Below are 15,191 nucleotides of genomic sequence, written 5' to 3' on the forward strand. Positions count from 1 at the left end.
TTTTATTTTACAGACACTGGAATCAATACTTCACTTAAAGTAAATATAGAAAATATTTTTTTCTTTCATTTGCTTTGCATTTCAATTTACAATAATAATAAAAACATAAGCAGATAATCTGATGGAGAAATTCAGAGAAAATTTCCCCATCAGAAATTTTTGAGAAAAAGAAAAATTTGATGCTTTTTTCTCAAACCAAAAGACAGTTCAGTCAGAACTGCAATTTGTGTCATGCATAATTTCATATTTAAATTCTACTTCTCAACACTCTTAACAACAGTCCACAACATATTATGAAACACTTGGCTTTACTGGTATAATTTATGGCTATTGCACTGTATTACAAATGAGTAAGCTAATTTCAATATGTTATTCTATAACACTCCTCTACGATTTAATACAGCAGTGATTACAAGGTCTTGTTTTTGCTTTCATGCGATTGAGATAAGTTCTTTTGCAAAGCTTCTTAACTGCATTCATCACTTCTTCTGTCTTCAAAGCATATATAATAGGATCGAGCAAAGCTGGTATTGTGTGTGTCAATGTGGAATTTATCATTCTGGCATTAGGATCAATGTAGGAGGTCATTGCAGCTATGTTAGTGATTCCAATTGGCAAGAAGAAAATGACCACAAGGATCAGGTGAGAAGTACAAGTTTTTAATGCTCTGAGTCGCTCCTCTCTTGACGTAGTCCTGCTCAATGCTATGAAAATACAGACATATGTGGCTATTATGAATATAAGAGGAATGATGATAAGTATAGCAACAAGTGCAGATGCCATGTTGTAATTTAAAGATGTATCATTACAAGCCAGACGATAAACTGGTCCGTGATCACAGAAAAAGCTGTTAACCACCAAAGATCTACAGAATGAGAGACGATTAACAAGCCCAACCATGGTTGCTATTACACTCACTAAAAAAATCCATACAAACAGCAGAATTGCAGTAATTGATTGTTCAGTCACAATACTATGATACCTTAAAGGGAAACAAATGGCTATAAGTCTGTCATATGCCATAGTGACAAGTGTCCATGACTGCACACTTGCAAAGAAAATAACAAAGAACATATAACTTAAACAGGCGTCATAGAGGATGTATCTCCTGTCAAACAGAAACGTATCTAAGACTTTTGGGATGAGAGCTGTGCTCCCACACAAATCTGTCAAAGCCATGTTGAACACAATCATGTATTTAGGAGTATGAAGAGTCTTCACCAGTGAAATAAGTGAGAGAAGAAAACCATTACCCAAAACAGTCATGATGTAGACAAAACACAGGAAGGCATAGAAATACCTAATATGAGGGATGTTGGAAAACCCACTGAGATAAAATTTTGCAGGGCGAACAAATGTGTTATTAAACATGGTAGTGGTTTTATCTTCTGTTCCCATTGCAAATATTTGTTTCCCTAAACATAATAACAGTAGAATAGAATAAAGCATAATGAGTTACTTCATTGTTGCTGTGTAAAAAAACTAAATTCACCCGCGAAGACAGAGCATTGCACAAGTGGGTTATACTGTGAAAGATGTGCCGCTTATATATTACCTCTATCACTGTGTGACAGTTGGAAATTCAGGTAGGTGTGCCTCTTTCTATCAGAGTTTATATCATCAATATGATGGCGTAACTGTTTAAGAGCACTGAATCATTAATGAAAAATGCTTAAAACAGCACTGGAAGAAGTAAAAAGTTTTAAGTGTCTTAACCCTCCTGCCATCCTTTAAAAAACTCACACCCATCACCCTAGGGACCATTCTCAGCCACGCCATAAAAAGACCATATATCCATATTTTATTCCACTTTAAATTAGCCAACCTTGTAAAACTACTTCTCCCTGAAATATTCATGTAAAGTTTTAATTATATTTTCGTTGTTTTAACCCTTCAAATCCCAGTGTTATTACATGAGCGCCCTGTGTTATAAGCCCCAAAAACCAAAAAACGAAACTAAATATTTCCACAAAAAACCAGTTGAAGTAATATGTGATTGTCATTATAAGTAGGCCTTTAGATGGACCAAAGATTGGCACCAACATACATTTTGACCTGCCATTATTTTTTTTGCATTTTTTTTGCAATTTAAAAATTAAAACTTCAAGGCCCTGAGTCTTCATTGACATCCAAGAAAAGAAGAAAAAATAAAATCATATGATGATAATTTGGGGTTGAAAAATAGCGTTTATAATGGAAGTCAATGGGCAGAAAATGGTCCCCAGGGTGATGGGTGTGGGGATTTCTGCTGCTCAGCCATTTTAGGCTGATTTAAGGAATTCACACTGGAATATTAACATTGACAGGTAAAAACTATCCTGTGGCAAGTTTGGTTATATTCCACTGAACACAGTGGAAATGGCAGCCATTTAACACATAGCAGTGGCACAAAAAGGTCCCAAGAAGGCAGGAAGGTTAAACTAAATTGTGTCTGAGTTTTTTTAAACAAGCAAAATTTGAATTGAAGCCACTAAGAGCTTTTAATGCTCTTTGTTTGTGTGTGGAAGGCTGATGGGGACACTCAAGTTTGTAAATGCAATAATTCGTACCATAGGTGCATCTACTAAAATCTCAGATAAGTTTGAATCTCAGTGACCTTGACCTCAAAGTCAAGGTCATGTAATGACCCCATGATGTTTCAATGTCTGAGGCAGGCCACAATGAGTGATTTGGTCTTTCAGATTGTGTTGATCTACTTGGATGATCTATTCGTGTTTTCAACAATATTCCAGGATCACCTTGTGAGAGTCTCTTCTCAAGGTAAAGGTTGAAAAATGCCATTTCCTCTGGCTCAAGTTCAAGTTTCTCGGTCATGAAGTGTTGGCTCAGGGAATAAGCACTGATCCTGACAAGATAAGCGCTGTGGCAAAATGGCCCAACCGCAGTACTGTGATAGAGCTAAGTTTTTTGGAATTTTGCAGTTAGTATAAGAGATTTATTGAGGGCTTTTTCCAAACTGCAGGGCCACTCCATGATGTAGTGAATGTCTGCGTTAAGAAGACCAGTCATGGCAGGGCTAAACAGCTTTTTGCTTCAGCCTGGATGTCACAGTGCTTACAAGCTTTTGAATTACTTAAGGAAAAGTTGACTAGTGCCCCTGTTCTAGGCTATGCTTCGTTCTCCAGAGGCCTGGTAATGAACTAATCATTTGATTCAGGTTTGCTGACCCAGGGTGATATCTAAAACCTTCAGGACACCGGCCTTTGAGGCCTGGAGTTGCCCAAACCTGCTGTACACACTCCAGCCTCGTCCCTTTCTACCGAAGTGTCGAGGAAGAGCCAGAGGAAGAGGCCCAGGGACAGCCAGGCTGTACTTCAGTTTCTAAAAGACCAGGTGGAAAGAGAGGAAGAGAGAGAGAGACAGGCGCTGACTAGGGAGGAAGAGAGGGAGAGGGCAGCTACTGAAAGGGCAGACCGATATCTATCACTGTTTGAAAAACTTGTCGAAAAATTTTAAATAAAGCAATTTAAATCTCAATAATGAAGTGAGGTTTCTGCTGCATGTGCAACAGAGAATTTCTTTAGTCAAAGTAAAACATCATTTCAACAAGTGTAACAGTTACAATAACCTTTAACATTGAATTCAACCTATACAACCGTGAGCGCACAAGCAAATATACAAAAACGAACACTAATGTACACTATTTACAAGCTGAACAAATAAAGATGTATTTTAACTAATTAACTTAACTAACTAACACTAATTTGGAAAAAAAAATGATTTGAATTTACTTTTTTTTTTAACCAACAGTTTAAAACAGGCTTTTTCTTTTGGCCTTAGCTGCCTACATATCTTGTGTGAGCATGACTACATCTTACAAATGAAACCTTTACCTAGATGTAGTCATGTTCAAACAGACATGCAGGCAGCTGTTCAGGAGCAAACAGTCGTGCAGCAAGCCTGGCTCGGATACAAGCTCCAGAAAACTCCCTGTCCACGCCCGTGCAATCTGTTTCGGCTTCTGGTCCTGCTTGTGCCGCCTCCTCCTCATCTCCTTCTTCTTGGCAGACGTCATCTGTTGCCACACAGATGTTGTGGAGGATGCAGCAAGCTCCCGCAACTTTGGGAGCAAACAGAGGCCGGATCTCAAGGGCTCGCAAGAAAATGGAGCGCCAGCGTGTTTTGAGGCTGCCAAAGGTACGCTCTATGATGTTTCTGGCCTTGGTGTGGTGCCGATTGAACCTTTCTTCAACTTGAGCTTTAAAAGAAAGACAGTACACACTTTTATTCAGTGCTTAGTAAACTTTCAATTAGTGTAATAGGTAGAATTATAATATTGCATTTCTTTTCTTAAAGCTCTGCATGCTTCACAGTAACAGATGTAGCACTACACGTGTTTGTAGGTGTAAAGAAAAGGGGAATTATTTTCTTACTTGACACAGGCTGGCGATATGGGGTCATTATTGCCACTGGGTGCTTAAGGCAAGGGTATCCTCCATCTCCCAAGAGGAAGTAGCCTGCTGGTGGATACAGGGCCTGTTTGTACATTGGGGATCTTCGTAATACTAGTGCATCATGCACAGATCCGCAATTACCAATGTACACATCTAGGAACGCACTTCTGGAGTCACAGATGCCCTGCATCACGATAGAGGGAAACAGTTTCCTATTGATGTATGACCTCTTACAGGGCTCTAGAGTGCGACCAATTTGGTCGCAAATGCGACCAAATTTTTTAGTGGTGCGACTAAAAAAAAAACATTTGGTTGCACCTGTGCGACCAAATGTTCGGGTAGCAAAAAAAAAAAAAAAAAAAATCTGCAACCTTCCCTGTGGTCAACAGTAGACACACATTTTGCCCCTATCGTGGACTAAACCAATCAGAGATAGTAAGGGGCGGGACCTCTCTGATTGGCCGTGGTCCAGTTGAAAGTCCAGGTGGAAGTGGGAGGTGAGTAGCTTGAATAAAGCGATATCAATTCATTAAATCCTGAATCGACTTTTAAATATAACTGTGTTTTGCCAGAAACGCCAGATTCTCCGATTAAAGCTCACAAAACCATTTCAACAACAACCAAACAGCAAATGAGAGCAGGTACACGGATTCCCCACAAAGACGTAAACACAGAGCGGACCGACGCATCAGAACCAACTTTGTCTTTCTCGGCTTTCTCACCCGACGGCCCGTAGACGGACACGCTGTCGGAGCTTAGCGATTCTGTTGCGTCCGGTACACGCTGTGATTACGTCTTTTTGCGCTGATTCTGAGCTGCAGGTTTTGTCTCTCTCCAACCAAAATCCACCGAGCCAGCAGCAAAAGAAGCAGCAAACTGCGCTTCACATTTGATCAATGTCGTCATGAATTTTGCTGTTTTGCTTCCACGACTATTAAAATCACACTTCATGCACAGCTAGCTCTCTCTCTATCTCTCTCTGTACTTCAAGAACAGTTTCCCGTCTCCAATCTCTGTTTTCTGTATTATTAATTCGCTTATTACCCACCAGTCTACCGTTGGTTACAGCGCTGTCGGCTGCTGTCTTTTTCTTTTCTTTTTTTCACTTAAATGACCTCGGACAAGAAAGCCTGTTTTTTCTGTTGTTCAATACTGAAGAAATTTTAACTTTATATGCAGAACATTGTAGAATATTTTTAAGGTTATCTGCTATAAAAAGCCAGACCAGGAAAATCTCCTTCATGTTCTTCTGTGTTTTATTCTCAGTTACTTTCACACAAAGGCATCTGCTGTGATGTTCACAATTCTGATGAAGTCAGTACTGATAAATGATCAGAATTATAATATTTCTGACTGTCTGAGGCTAAGTTGAATCGAATCTGGACTTTGAAAACCGGAATCGAATGGATTATAGAAATCAGTGATGATACCCAGCCCTAGTGAGCAGCCTAGGCATGACAGAAGTGGATGTAGCTGTAATAGGAAAAAAACTATTGCTAACTTTTCTGTTAAGTTAATGCCTGATCCTTCTGAAATTCATAGCCAGTGCTCTGACACGGTGTCATCAATCTTTGAATGCTGAAAAAGTACAGTGTATCCAGAAAAACACATTATATTATATAAATTATTGTAAAATTTGTGTGCGCCTAACTTTTGTGCCAGTACGCCTAACTTTTTAAAGTTAGGCGTACCGGTACGCCCATGGCAAAAAGTTAGTCTAGAGCCCTGTCTTATGTGGTTCCCCAGGTGGAAGAATGCAGATGTGGCATCCATCAATTGCACCAGCTGTGCAACGGAATGCCTCATTGCCAGCAAGGCGTGCAAAGCCTGCCCCAACCTCTTCCATTTCTTCTGCCTTTGGGAAATGAATGACGCGATGCAGAATTTTCATCATTTCCTCTATGACATTGTGGACAATCCTGCACACTGTTGCCACCGGCATGCTAAAGATGTCTGTTGTCACTTGGTATGAGGCTCCACAGGCCAGCCAGTAAATGGTCACGAGCACCTCAATTTCGTGGTTCCATCCGTGTTGTTTTTCCCGGGGGAGCATTTGAAACAGCATGTTAATGCTTGCTCTTGACAGTCTGAAGGCTGGTTTTAGGTCAGCTCCAGTAAAGAAGATTGAAAGGATGGGGATACTGTTATTACTTTGTGTATATATTTTTTGCTGGGCTTTTCCCCTGTTTTAAAAAAGAACAAAAGATACTTACAGTATTTAAACAGATATGATTCAGGTTTTTTATATATTTATTGAACAGTTACTGAAATATTTATTGTTATTTTTAGTATACGTTATGTCATGTTTACTTAAATTTGTGATTAAAACACAATATGAACTTCGATGGCTTTCTTAAGTGTGTATTTCTGACCATTTGCATGACATACAAATGTCCAATTGTACAAATCGCGAGTCCGTGCTCGCGTTCTCGGCGAGTCCGTACTCCCGTGCGTTCTCGGCGAGTACGTACTCGTGTACTTTAGAATTGAGAAAGGGCCTGTGTCTTGGGGACAAGCACCCCAATACAGGAAGTGTATATTAGCTCTCTGTTTAAACATCTCTCGTAATCTCCAGCAGGCAATTCAGAGTTCAGATGGAGCTGATGGGTGAGGGAACTTGCCCAGTTCTAACTACCTCTCTCTCCCAGGTGTCTACCTTGCCTGTACTACTAAAAGCTGGGGGCCTTAGCAGCCTTTTTTTTTTTTTTCTTGCGCCTGTCCCGTTTGGCTCTTTTGCCATCAGAATTATTGTCTAAAGGCAAAGAAAGATGCCCAACGGATTTACTTTACCAAATTGACCATCCCAGCCTTGCCCCTGGAGGGGGGAACTGCACCCAGACCCAGGTGGTGTTACCCTTTTCCCTGCGGTGGGGAGAGGCAGACTGCCCCGACTCCGCAGCAGCAGGGAGGCCCCACACTCCAGACCGCAGTCGGACGGCCGACTCCACCTTCTAGCCCCCCCGCTCCAGCAGGCCGCAGAGAACGGGGGTGAGAGAAGACTCCAAACCTCCCTCCACCCGCTCATTGTAGTGTTGATGCATGTGTGTTCTAAGGTGCAATTAAAACCCAGGAGGGCATGGAGCTACCTGCCATGGAGCAGCAGGTAAGCGCATAGTCCCTCCTGCTAGCCCTCAATGTCTACGTGTATTTAAAATTGAGAGGTGGGCAACAGGGGTGAGGTGTACACCCTGATGGTCTTTTGGAATCCGTGTAGCGTGCCCACCCCCAAGATCCTATATGTATGTGTAATGAGAGTGTGAGTAATGTGAATGTCTAAGTTGTGAGATAAAATTGAGGCAGAGGCAGCCAGGAGGGGACAGAGGGGGAAGTTGGAATGTTACATTTCAGACACTTTGATAAGTCTTCACATATCGCGCGCCAAAACTTCTGAACTGGTGGACAGAACCAAAGAACGTGGATATAATTGTCCGGTGAATTGGTTTGGCAGTGTGAGCAGTTGTTGGTAGACGTAAAGCCCATCTTGAACATGAGCCTTAGCAGCCTTGCTGCTGGGCCTGGTACCTATAAACTATTGTAGCTAAGATATAATATACTGAGTGTGAACATTCTCAAAACTGTATTGTATATAGTTTATTTTTTGTTGTATAAATTTAATTTTTGTAAAACTAAGGTTCCACATGTCACTGTTGAAGTGGGGCATTAATCAGTATGACACCACTTGTAAACATGCTGCATGTGTGGGGGTTCCCAGCCAGAGCTGCATGGACTCCACACTGGTAAGGCACACTTTCTGTAGCTCCTCTGCCTGTACTAAATTATACGTTTAAATTTGGTGTATTTTTCTTTACTAAGTATTAGTTCTTATGGCTAAAGGCCCCCAAAGTGTTTTTGATTACTTTGAACGAAGAAAATAGTAATTGGAACTGCCTTTTATCTGTTACACCATCCGTTTATGTGTTCCTCACTTGTGCTAAACAGGGATGAGGAGAGGCCTGCTGTTGCTGTGTGACACTGATTTTGCTGAACCACTTTGTCTTTTAGGTATGTGTAAATGTACAGGTTTTGTTTTATGTGTATAATGAGTATAATGATCTGAGTCTGCACATTGAATAGTATTTTCAGCCATGTTGGGAAAAGTTACATTTGTTTGAATATTTTGTAACTGATCCATCTTAGTGGGGATTGCTGTATGGACTCTGGGATGAGGAGAGGCCTGCTGTTGCTGTGTGACACAACGCATTCAACCGTTTGAAATCTGCTACACTATACCTGTTACTGCAGATCCCCTCTAGATAGGTGCACTTGGAATATAATTGCATACAGTTTAGTGGCCTGAACAGTAGGCCCCAGGGGTCTGTTAGTTTTAAAGGGCTAGAGTAACCTGTAAGAGCTATTCACACTAATACTGATTAATACTTAGGTTTTAACCTTTATTGAATATTCCAATAAACACTCTGGAAACATAGAAAACAATGAAACACTACCTCAAAGATCCAGTACCATGACAATAACATTATGTACTGCTACTTTCAGAACCTTTAGCATTTAGCACTTAGGTCCTACGCCATTCAGGCAGCTAACGAGCGGCTTACGCTTCGTCCCAGGCAATGTCGACGGTTCTCAGATCATTCATAAATGATCGACGCCATGTGATCTTTGGTCGGCCTTGCTTTCGTTTGCCAGTGCGTGAGAGCCATGTAATGGCGATCTTGGCCGGGCGATAAGGGAGTAGACTTAAAATATGGCAGTACAATGGTAATTTCAGTACCATTGATATTTATTTTAGAGATGGCACGATACCACTTTTTTATGTCTGATACCGATATCATAAATTTGGATATCTGCTGATACCGATATGAATCCGATAGTGTTTTTAATCAATAAAACAGTTTTTTTTATATCTTGCTGCATTTTGTATAAGTTCATACTCAAGTTTAAAAAACAACATCAACAATAAAGCTATTCTGTTATACCTGTATGCAAAAAAAATTGTTCAGTTTCGCAATACTGATCAATCTAATAAACTTAAACCTACACCATCCTCCCTATTCTGGTATTTTAAAGAGTAAGCAACCTAACTAATAGGGTTCCAACTCCCAGCAACAAAAATAAAAAAAAAATAAAAAATAGGGAACCATTCCTCACGCTCCACCTCATGATGCTTAATCGACATAATCAATCTTAATTTGATGCAGTGTGGAAAAAAATGCACAGAAATAAATTATTTTTCAAGAATAATTAAATAGATTCAACATCTTTCTTCAACAGAATTGCAGACTGCACAGATCGTATCTTCCCAAAGGAAAAAGTACTATAGCTTACTAGGGTATATTAGACTTAATAGTTACTATATACAGTAATGGACTTCTATACATTTTACATCAGATTAAAACTTTGGGTGTAAGATTCGGATAATTATTTATTAAAAGCTAGACATTTTAAATGAGAATAAGAAAGAAAAGTACGTCTTTGTGCCCCCTGGCTAAACTTTGCTAGAGCCGCCCCTGCACAGTTACCAGCCATCAGCTGCGTAGAAAAGGATCCTGGTGTAGAAAGTAATATTAAATAAATTCTAACAACAGATTATCAAAGTTAAACGTGCTGCTGTTGTTCAGCCGCTGGTTTCCTCTTTCTGGTGCGAAGTGGGCCAAAAACAAACAAGGGAGAAAAGCCGATCAGCTGATCATTGATCAGTTTCACGATTGAAGTAGCAACAGGAGAGAGAGAGGGAGAGAGAGAGGCAGTCGCTCAATATATCGGTTGTTAAGCTTAAAGCTGGAATGCTTTACAAACATTCAGAGATGGACTTACACACTTGCTTTACTTCTCTGGGATAACTTTGTCAGAGATGAAATGCCGGGTTGTTAGCGAGGCTCCAAATACTCAACCAGACCGCAGACAGTTCTCGCACGCCACAGCCGCTCTATCACGTGACGCATACTGCTCCAACGTGCTAACGTTCTGAGGTGAGTTACGGCGTGTCGCAAGTTTTGTGAGGAGCTTTCGTGATATTTAATGGATCGGATTACAGTTTTTATTTCTCTCCGATATCCGATCCAGTAATTTAGATCAGTATTCCACCCATACCGATACGTAATATCGGATCGGTCCATCTCTAATTTATTTAGACTGTTTTTCTCCAATTGATCTTTCTGAGTTAATTTCAGTAATCACTTTCTTCAAACCATCAATGCGTCTTTTAGACTCCATTCCTACAAGACTCATCAAGGGAGTCCTTCCATTAATTAATGTTTCAAACTTAAATATGATCAACCTATCTCTAATAATCAGCTATGTAGCACAGGCCTTTAAGCTGGCAATAGTTAAACCCTTAAAAAACCCATCACTTGACACAGCTGTCTGAGGTAATTATAGGCCAATTTCAGCCCATCCTTTTATCTAAAAAATCTTGAAACAATTTTTTGATAAAAGTTGTAAAACAGCTAACTGATCATCTACAGAGGAAAGGTTCATTTGAAAAATTGCAGTCAGGTTTTAGAGCTCATCACTGTACAGAAACAGTTTTAGTGAAGGTTACAAATGATCTTCTTATGAACTCTGACAGTGGATGCATCTAGGTGCTTGTCCTGAGTACAGCATTCAATACCGTTGACCACAATATTTTACTAAAGAGATGAGAACATGCCATAGGTATTAAGGGTACTGCACTGCAGTGGTTAAAATCATATCTGTCTAATAGGCTCCAATTTGTTCATGTAAATGGAGAGGCCTCTTCACTAGTGTTGTGTCGGTCGTGAACAAAACGGCTCACGGTTCACACTGCAGGTCTTAATGCTCAATTCCGATTTTTTGATCAAATCCGATTTTTTTGTCTGCTTGTTCACACTACAAATAAAATGTGACAGCAAACGCACTCTAGTGTGAACTCTCAAAGCGGCCCGCATGTGCAAAAGAAGACGTCACACACAACGCGCTCTGTTTAGACCCAGAGCAAACAGCATTGTTTGACTGATGGCCGTTAATATAAAGACTTGTTTCGGACTTTACGTTTCCCAATTTTGCTTTAAGTTATAAAGTTATTTTGTTATTTACAAATGGCCTAATAATTATCCTTAATGCTGTTTTAGAGAGGAGCGGTGCTTCAAAGGATAGTTGCAGATTTCTGTCAGAATCTGCAGATTATACAGTATAAATAAAATGTTCACGTTTCTCCAACGTTGTCTTCCCAGCAGTTTCACCGGATGGCCAGGAAGCGTTCACGATGTTTTCTCGGGCGCTTCTCCGGCGCTGATAATTGGCGTCTGTCTTGTGTCAGTGACGTAAAAGACAGATTTAATGCGACAAGACCATTCAAACAGCAGTCACTTTCTAAAACATCAGATATGTATCGGATTCAGTACCACATATGAAAGTGACCCAGATCGATTTGAAAATATCGGTTTTGTGCCATTCACACTGTCATACTGTCAATGGAAAATTGTATTTAGTAGTCAGTATAATCTTTTAGTGATATAAGTTTGCATATGGTAGAATACTGCATGTAGTTATTTGTATTAGGAAATATTAAACCATGTATACTTAGAGGCATATAATTAATTGTGTGTGATCACTAACAGGCTGCAGGCTTGGGGTGCACCCCAGGAATGCACCCCCACGTCCTGGGAGCACGAGAGAGCTTGTACCTGGTTTTATTGTTTTATGGCAGGATTAACGTAGTTACGTTTGTTTTAGTCTAAGTGCTCTTTGTTTAGATGAACTGCAGGACTTCCTCACCGTGTTATCTAGGGTGAACCATCTAGGGTGAGGGGGAGGCTACCCTCTTCCTGACCAAGGATGTTTGACCCTTTGATCAGCAGTAACACACACACACACACACACACACACACACACACACACACACACTGAAGTATAAATAAAGACCAGGGCAGTTTCTTAGTGCGAGTCTCTCAGTAGGGAGCTGCCCTTGCTAGCAAGAACTCTGTGTGTTTCTCTTCTCTGAGTCTTTACTGAAGAAGTGTTTTAGAATATTTTCCCTAACACATACCATGATCGGATATGGGTCGCATAGGGTCAAAAAAGTCAGATTTGATGCGCTTTTGCCTGCAGTGTGAACGTAGCTTAACAGTCGGCTCTTTGAAGTGTACGAAGGGAGAGACTTTTTTTTTTTTTGTTCTCTCACCCTCTCTCTCTCTCACTTTTTTTCCGCTTCACGCAGCACGTGACCCTTGTGTTTGTGCTGAGGGGGGAGGGGCGGTAGTTACACTCCCAATCCGGTTGTTCAGTGATGACGCGACGAATCCTACTTCCGGGTCTAAAGTAGTCTGCGTTTAATATGGCTTTTGTGTTGTTAACATGTTTAATGTTATGTATTTTCTTCTATTTGATCTCAAAAAGCTCCTAAAACAGTCAGTGATCCCTGTTGACCTCCCTCGGCTTTTATTACCGCTAATCATTTATTTAAGCTCAGTTTTTAAAACCTTAGGATGTAACTACAGCCCAGCCCATGCAGCAGTATATGAATGACTAACCTCGTATTGTGGATGGATTATCTCAGTTGTTCTCCTGGCTGAAGTTTGGTCCTTTTACAGCATCCTGCCATGCGATTACATTTGTTCCTGACCACCGACAACACTCACGGTAACTTTTATCGAGTGGAAAAAAGGTTAGCTTGTTTATATTATGCTAACATAGCTGTGTCGCTAGCGGTCACGTAGCACATCATTATATACCAGCTAGCCCAACTTCAGTAACCCTACAAACGTCACTGCTGTTTAGTTTTCTGTTTTCATTTATGTTGGAAGTGATAAGAAAGCTGTACGTTTTAATTTGTTTCCAAAACCCCGCAGTCAGGGACATGCTATATTGTATTTAGATAGAAGCTAGCGAGTTAACATCCTGCTAACTTCTAACTCCGTTAAATGTCATAAATTCCGTTTTCTTGGATGCCTGGATGTTAAACTCAGTTGTTACACCTGGTAGAGCAGAACACTAATCATTTTATTAAAGATGAAAGACTTTAGACAGTTTTTCAACTCTCAGTAATGCCACAGTGATCGTTTGATATATGGACCCGCAGCGGAGTTTAGACCCAGACACTGCTAGTGACGTCAGACTGAACAACCGGATAGCACAGGAACAGAGCACAAGAGAGAAAGAAAGAGAGCCAGGGGCAGCAACAACAGACAACATCGTCACATTAGAAAGGTATATTAATCATCCACAACTATTTTCAGTTGCGAATGATAAAGGATTCAGAAAAGTTTATTCATGCAGTGAATCCTGTGTATGCAATTCCAAGCAGGAAAACACTCTCCCAAAAAATCATCCCAGGCCTATATGACAAAGAATGTGCATTTTCTTTTTGTTTTGCATAGTTTAATTTATATTTCATTGTGTTCTGGTTTGCAGTGTTTTGTGTTGTTTCACTTTAAATTTGTTTAAAAGGACAACGCTGAACATTTAGATAGTTAAAAGTTGAAATGTAAATACTTGCTTTTTGTATTTTATAATTTATTTTTTACATATTTGTGGAGTAACTGGTCGGAGCGGCATGCTCCATTTTGCATAACTATTTTTAGTTATGCAATCGCTGAATACGTTTCCAAACCAACTTCATTCTAAGCCAAAGACTAGAAAATATGGTGAAGCATATTTTGGTTTCACCTGCACAAGTGCCAAGGTAGGTCTCGTCAGCAGAATTGGTTTTCCCTGCGTCGAGAGCACGCGCTGGGCTCTTCAAATCACGGACAAACAGTATCCCACATTCTTGATTTTTAGTTCACAAACACTTGTTGTAATAAATAACTACTCCTGACATTTTGGAGATATTAGCTCTTTATACAGTAAAGTTACAGTGGGATACAAATAATATCAGGCTGATCCTGCCACGATTTGTTACCCCTGTCTAAATCATGGACAAACAGTATCCCACAGTTGTTTATGTTTTTAAACCCATTTTGCACAGAGAGGCATTTTTTGAAAAATGTATTGATAGCAATGTTGAATATTATTACACAGGTAAAAAAAAGAACTACATGTAAAATAATCACACCATGACACCTCTGCCTTTCTAAATAGAGGGACAGTAACTGCGTGTGTATGTAAGCGTGTAAAACCTGAAGATAGAGACAAAATACCGTTAATCTGACTATCTGCCATTCTGCAATTCATCTCCTGTAAACAATAACGTGGCGCACAGCGTGATGTGGAAAAAGGCACATACCTTTAACGTTGCGTGATGAACTCTGTATTCCTCGTCCACACATAAACCCAAAGAAGGAGTTTTAAAAAATCTCTGTTTACGGTGATTCCAAACGCCGTTTATTTTAGTTTATTTTCTTACTACCTACAGATTACTTGTATTTGCTTAATTGTTTACTAAACAATAGCATACTTTTTTCAGTCTGTTTTCAGTCACTTAGATATGAGTGATGAAAAATTTCTTAAATTAAACATTTTCTAAAACAGTGGACAAATGCTGAAATAGTGTTCACTCAGAACACAAGAAAATGAAGTCACCAAACATCCTTTCTTTGAGAAAATGCAGTACTGCTGGATGGTACTGCACTGTGGAAACAAAAAGACAAAACTTAAGTAATCAAGAAATAAAAAACAATAATATCTTTTTCTGAAAAGGCAGAGGAATCAAGATACACTCACACATGATTTATATGTAGAGAAGAAAGAACTCTCATGTAAACAACATGTATTAAAAAAGTTTCACAATAGGACTACACCTGTTAAAAGAACCTGTTAAACAACAACCCATGGTGATGTATGGTGACTCATACGTGTAAGGACATTCTTGCAAATGAAATTCTTTACATGGTTTTATTTCTTGCTGAAATGAAAGTGAATACATGGTGCCAGCCATGC

General features: G+C 39.8%; 1 protein-coding gene across 1 annotated transcript; it reads right to left on the reverse strand.

Moving 5' to 3' along the window:
- Nucleotides 1-387: 387 nt before the first annotated feature.
- On the reverse strand, nucleotides 388-2,726 carry LOC309715720 (olfactory receptor 8G17-like; the record flags this gene model as incomplete). The annotated part of the gene is made up of 1 exon (XM_082549059.1): nucleotides 388-2,726. Exon 1 carries the CDS (start codon nucleotides 1,447-1,449, stop codon nucleotides 388-390), a length of 1,062 nt encoding a protein of 353 aa, XP_082405185.1. The 5' UTR covers nucleotides 1,450-2,726.
- Between the last annotated feature and the right edge of the window lie 12,465 nt (nucleotides 2,727-15,191).

This window comes from Aulonocara stuartgranti (genome assembly GCF_965226115.1).
Source record: "Aulonocara stuartgranti genome assembly, chromosome: 10".
Lineage (NCBI taxonomy): Eukaryota > Metazoa > Chordata > Actinopteri > Cichliformes > Cichlidae > Aulonocara > Aulonocara stuartgranti.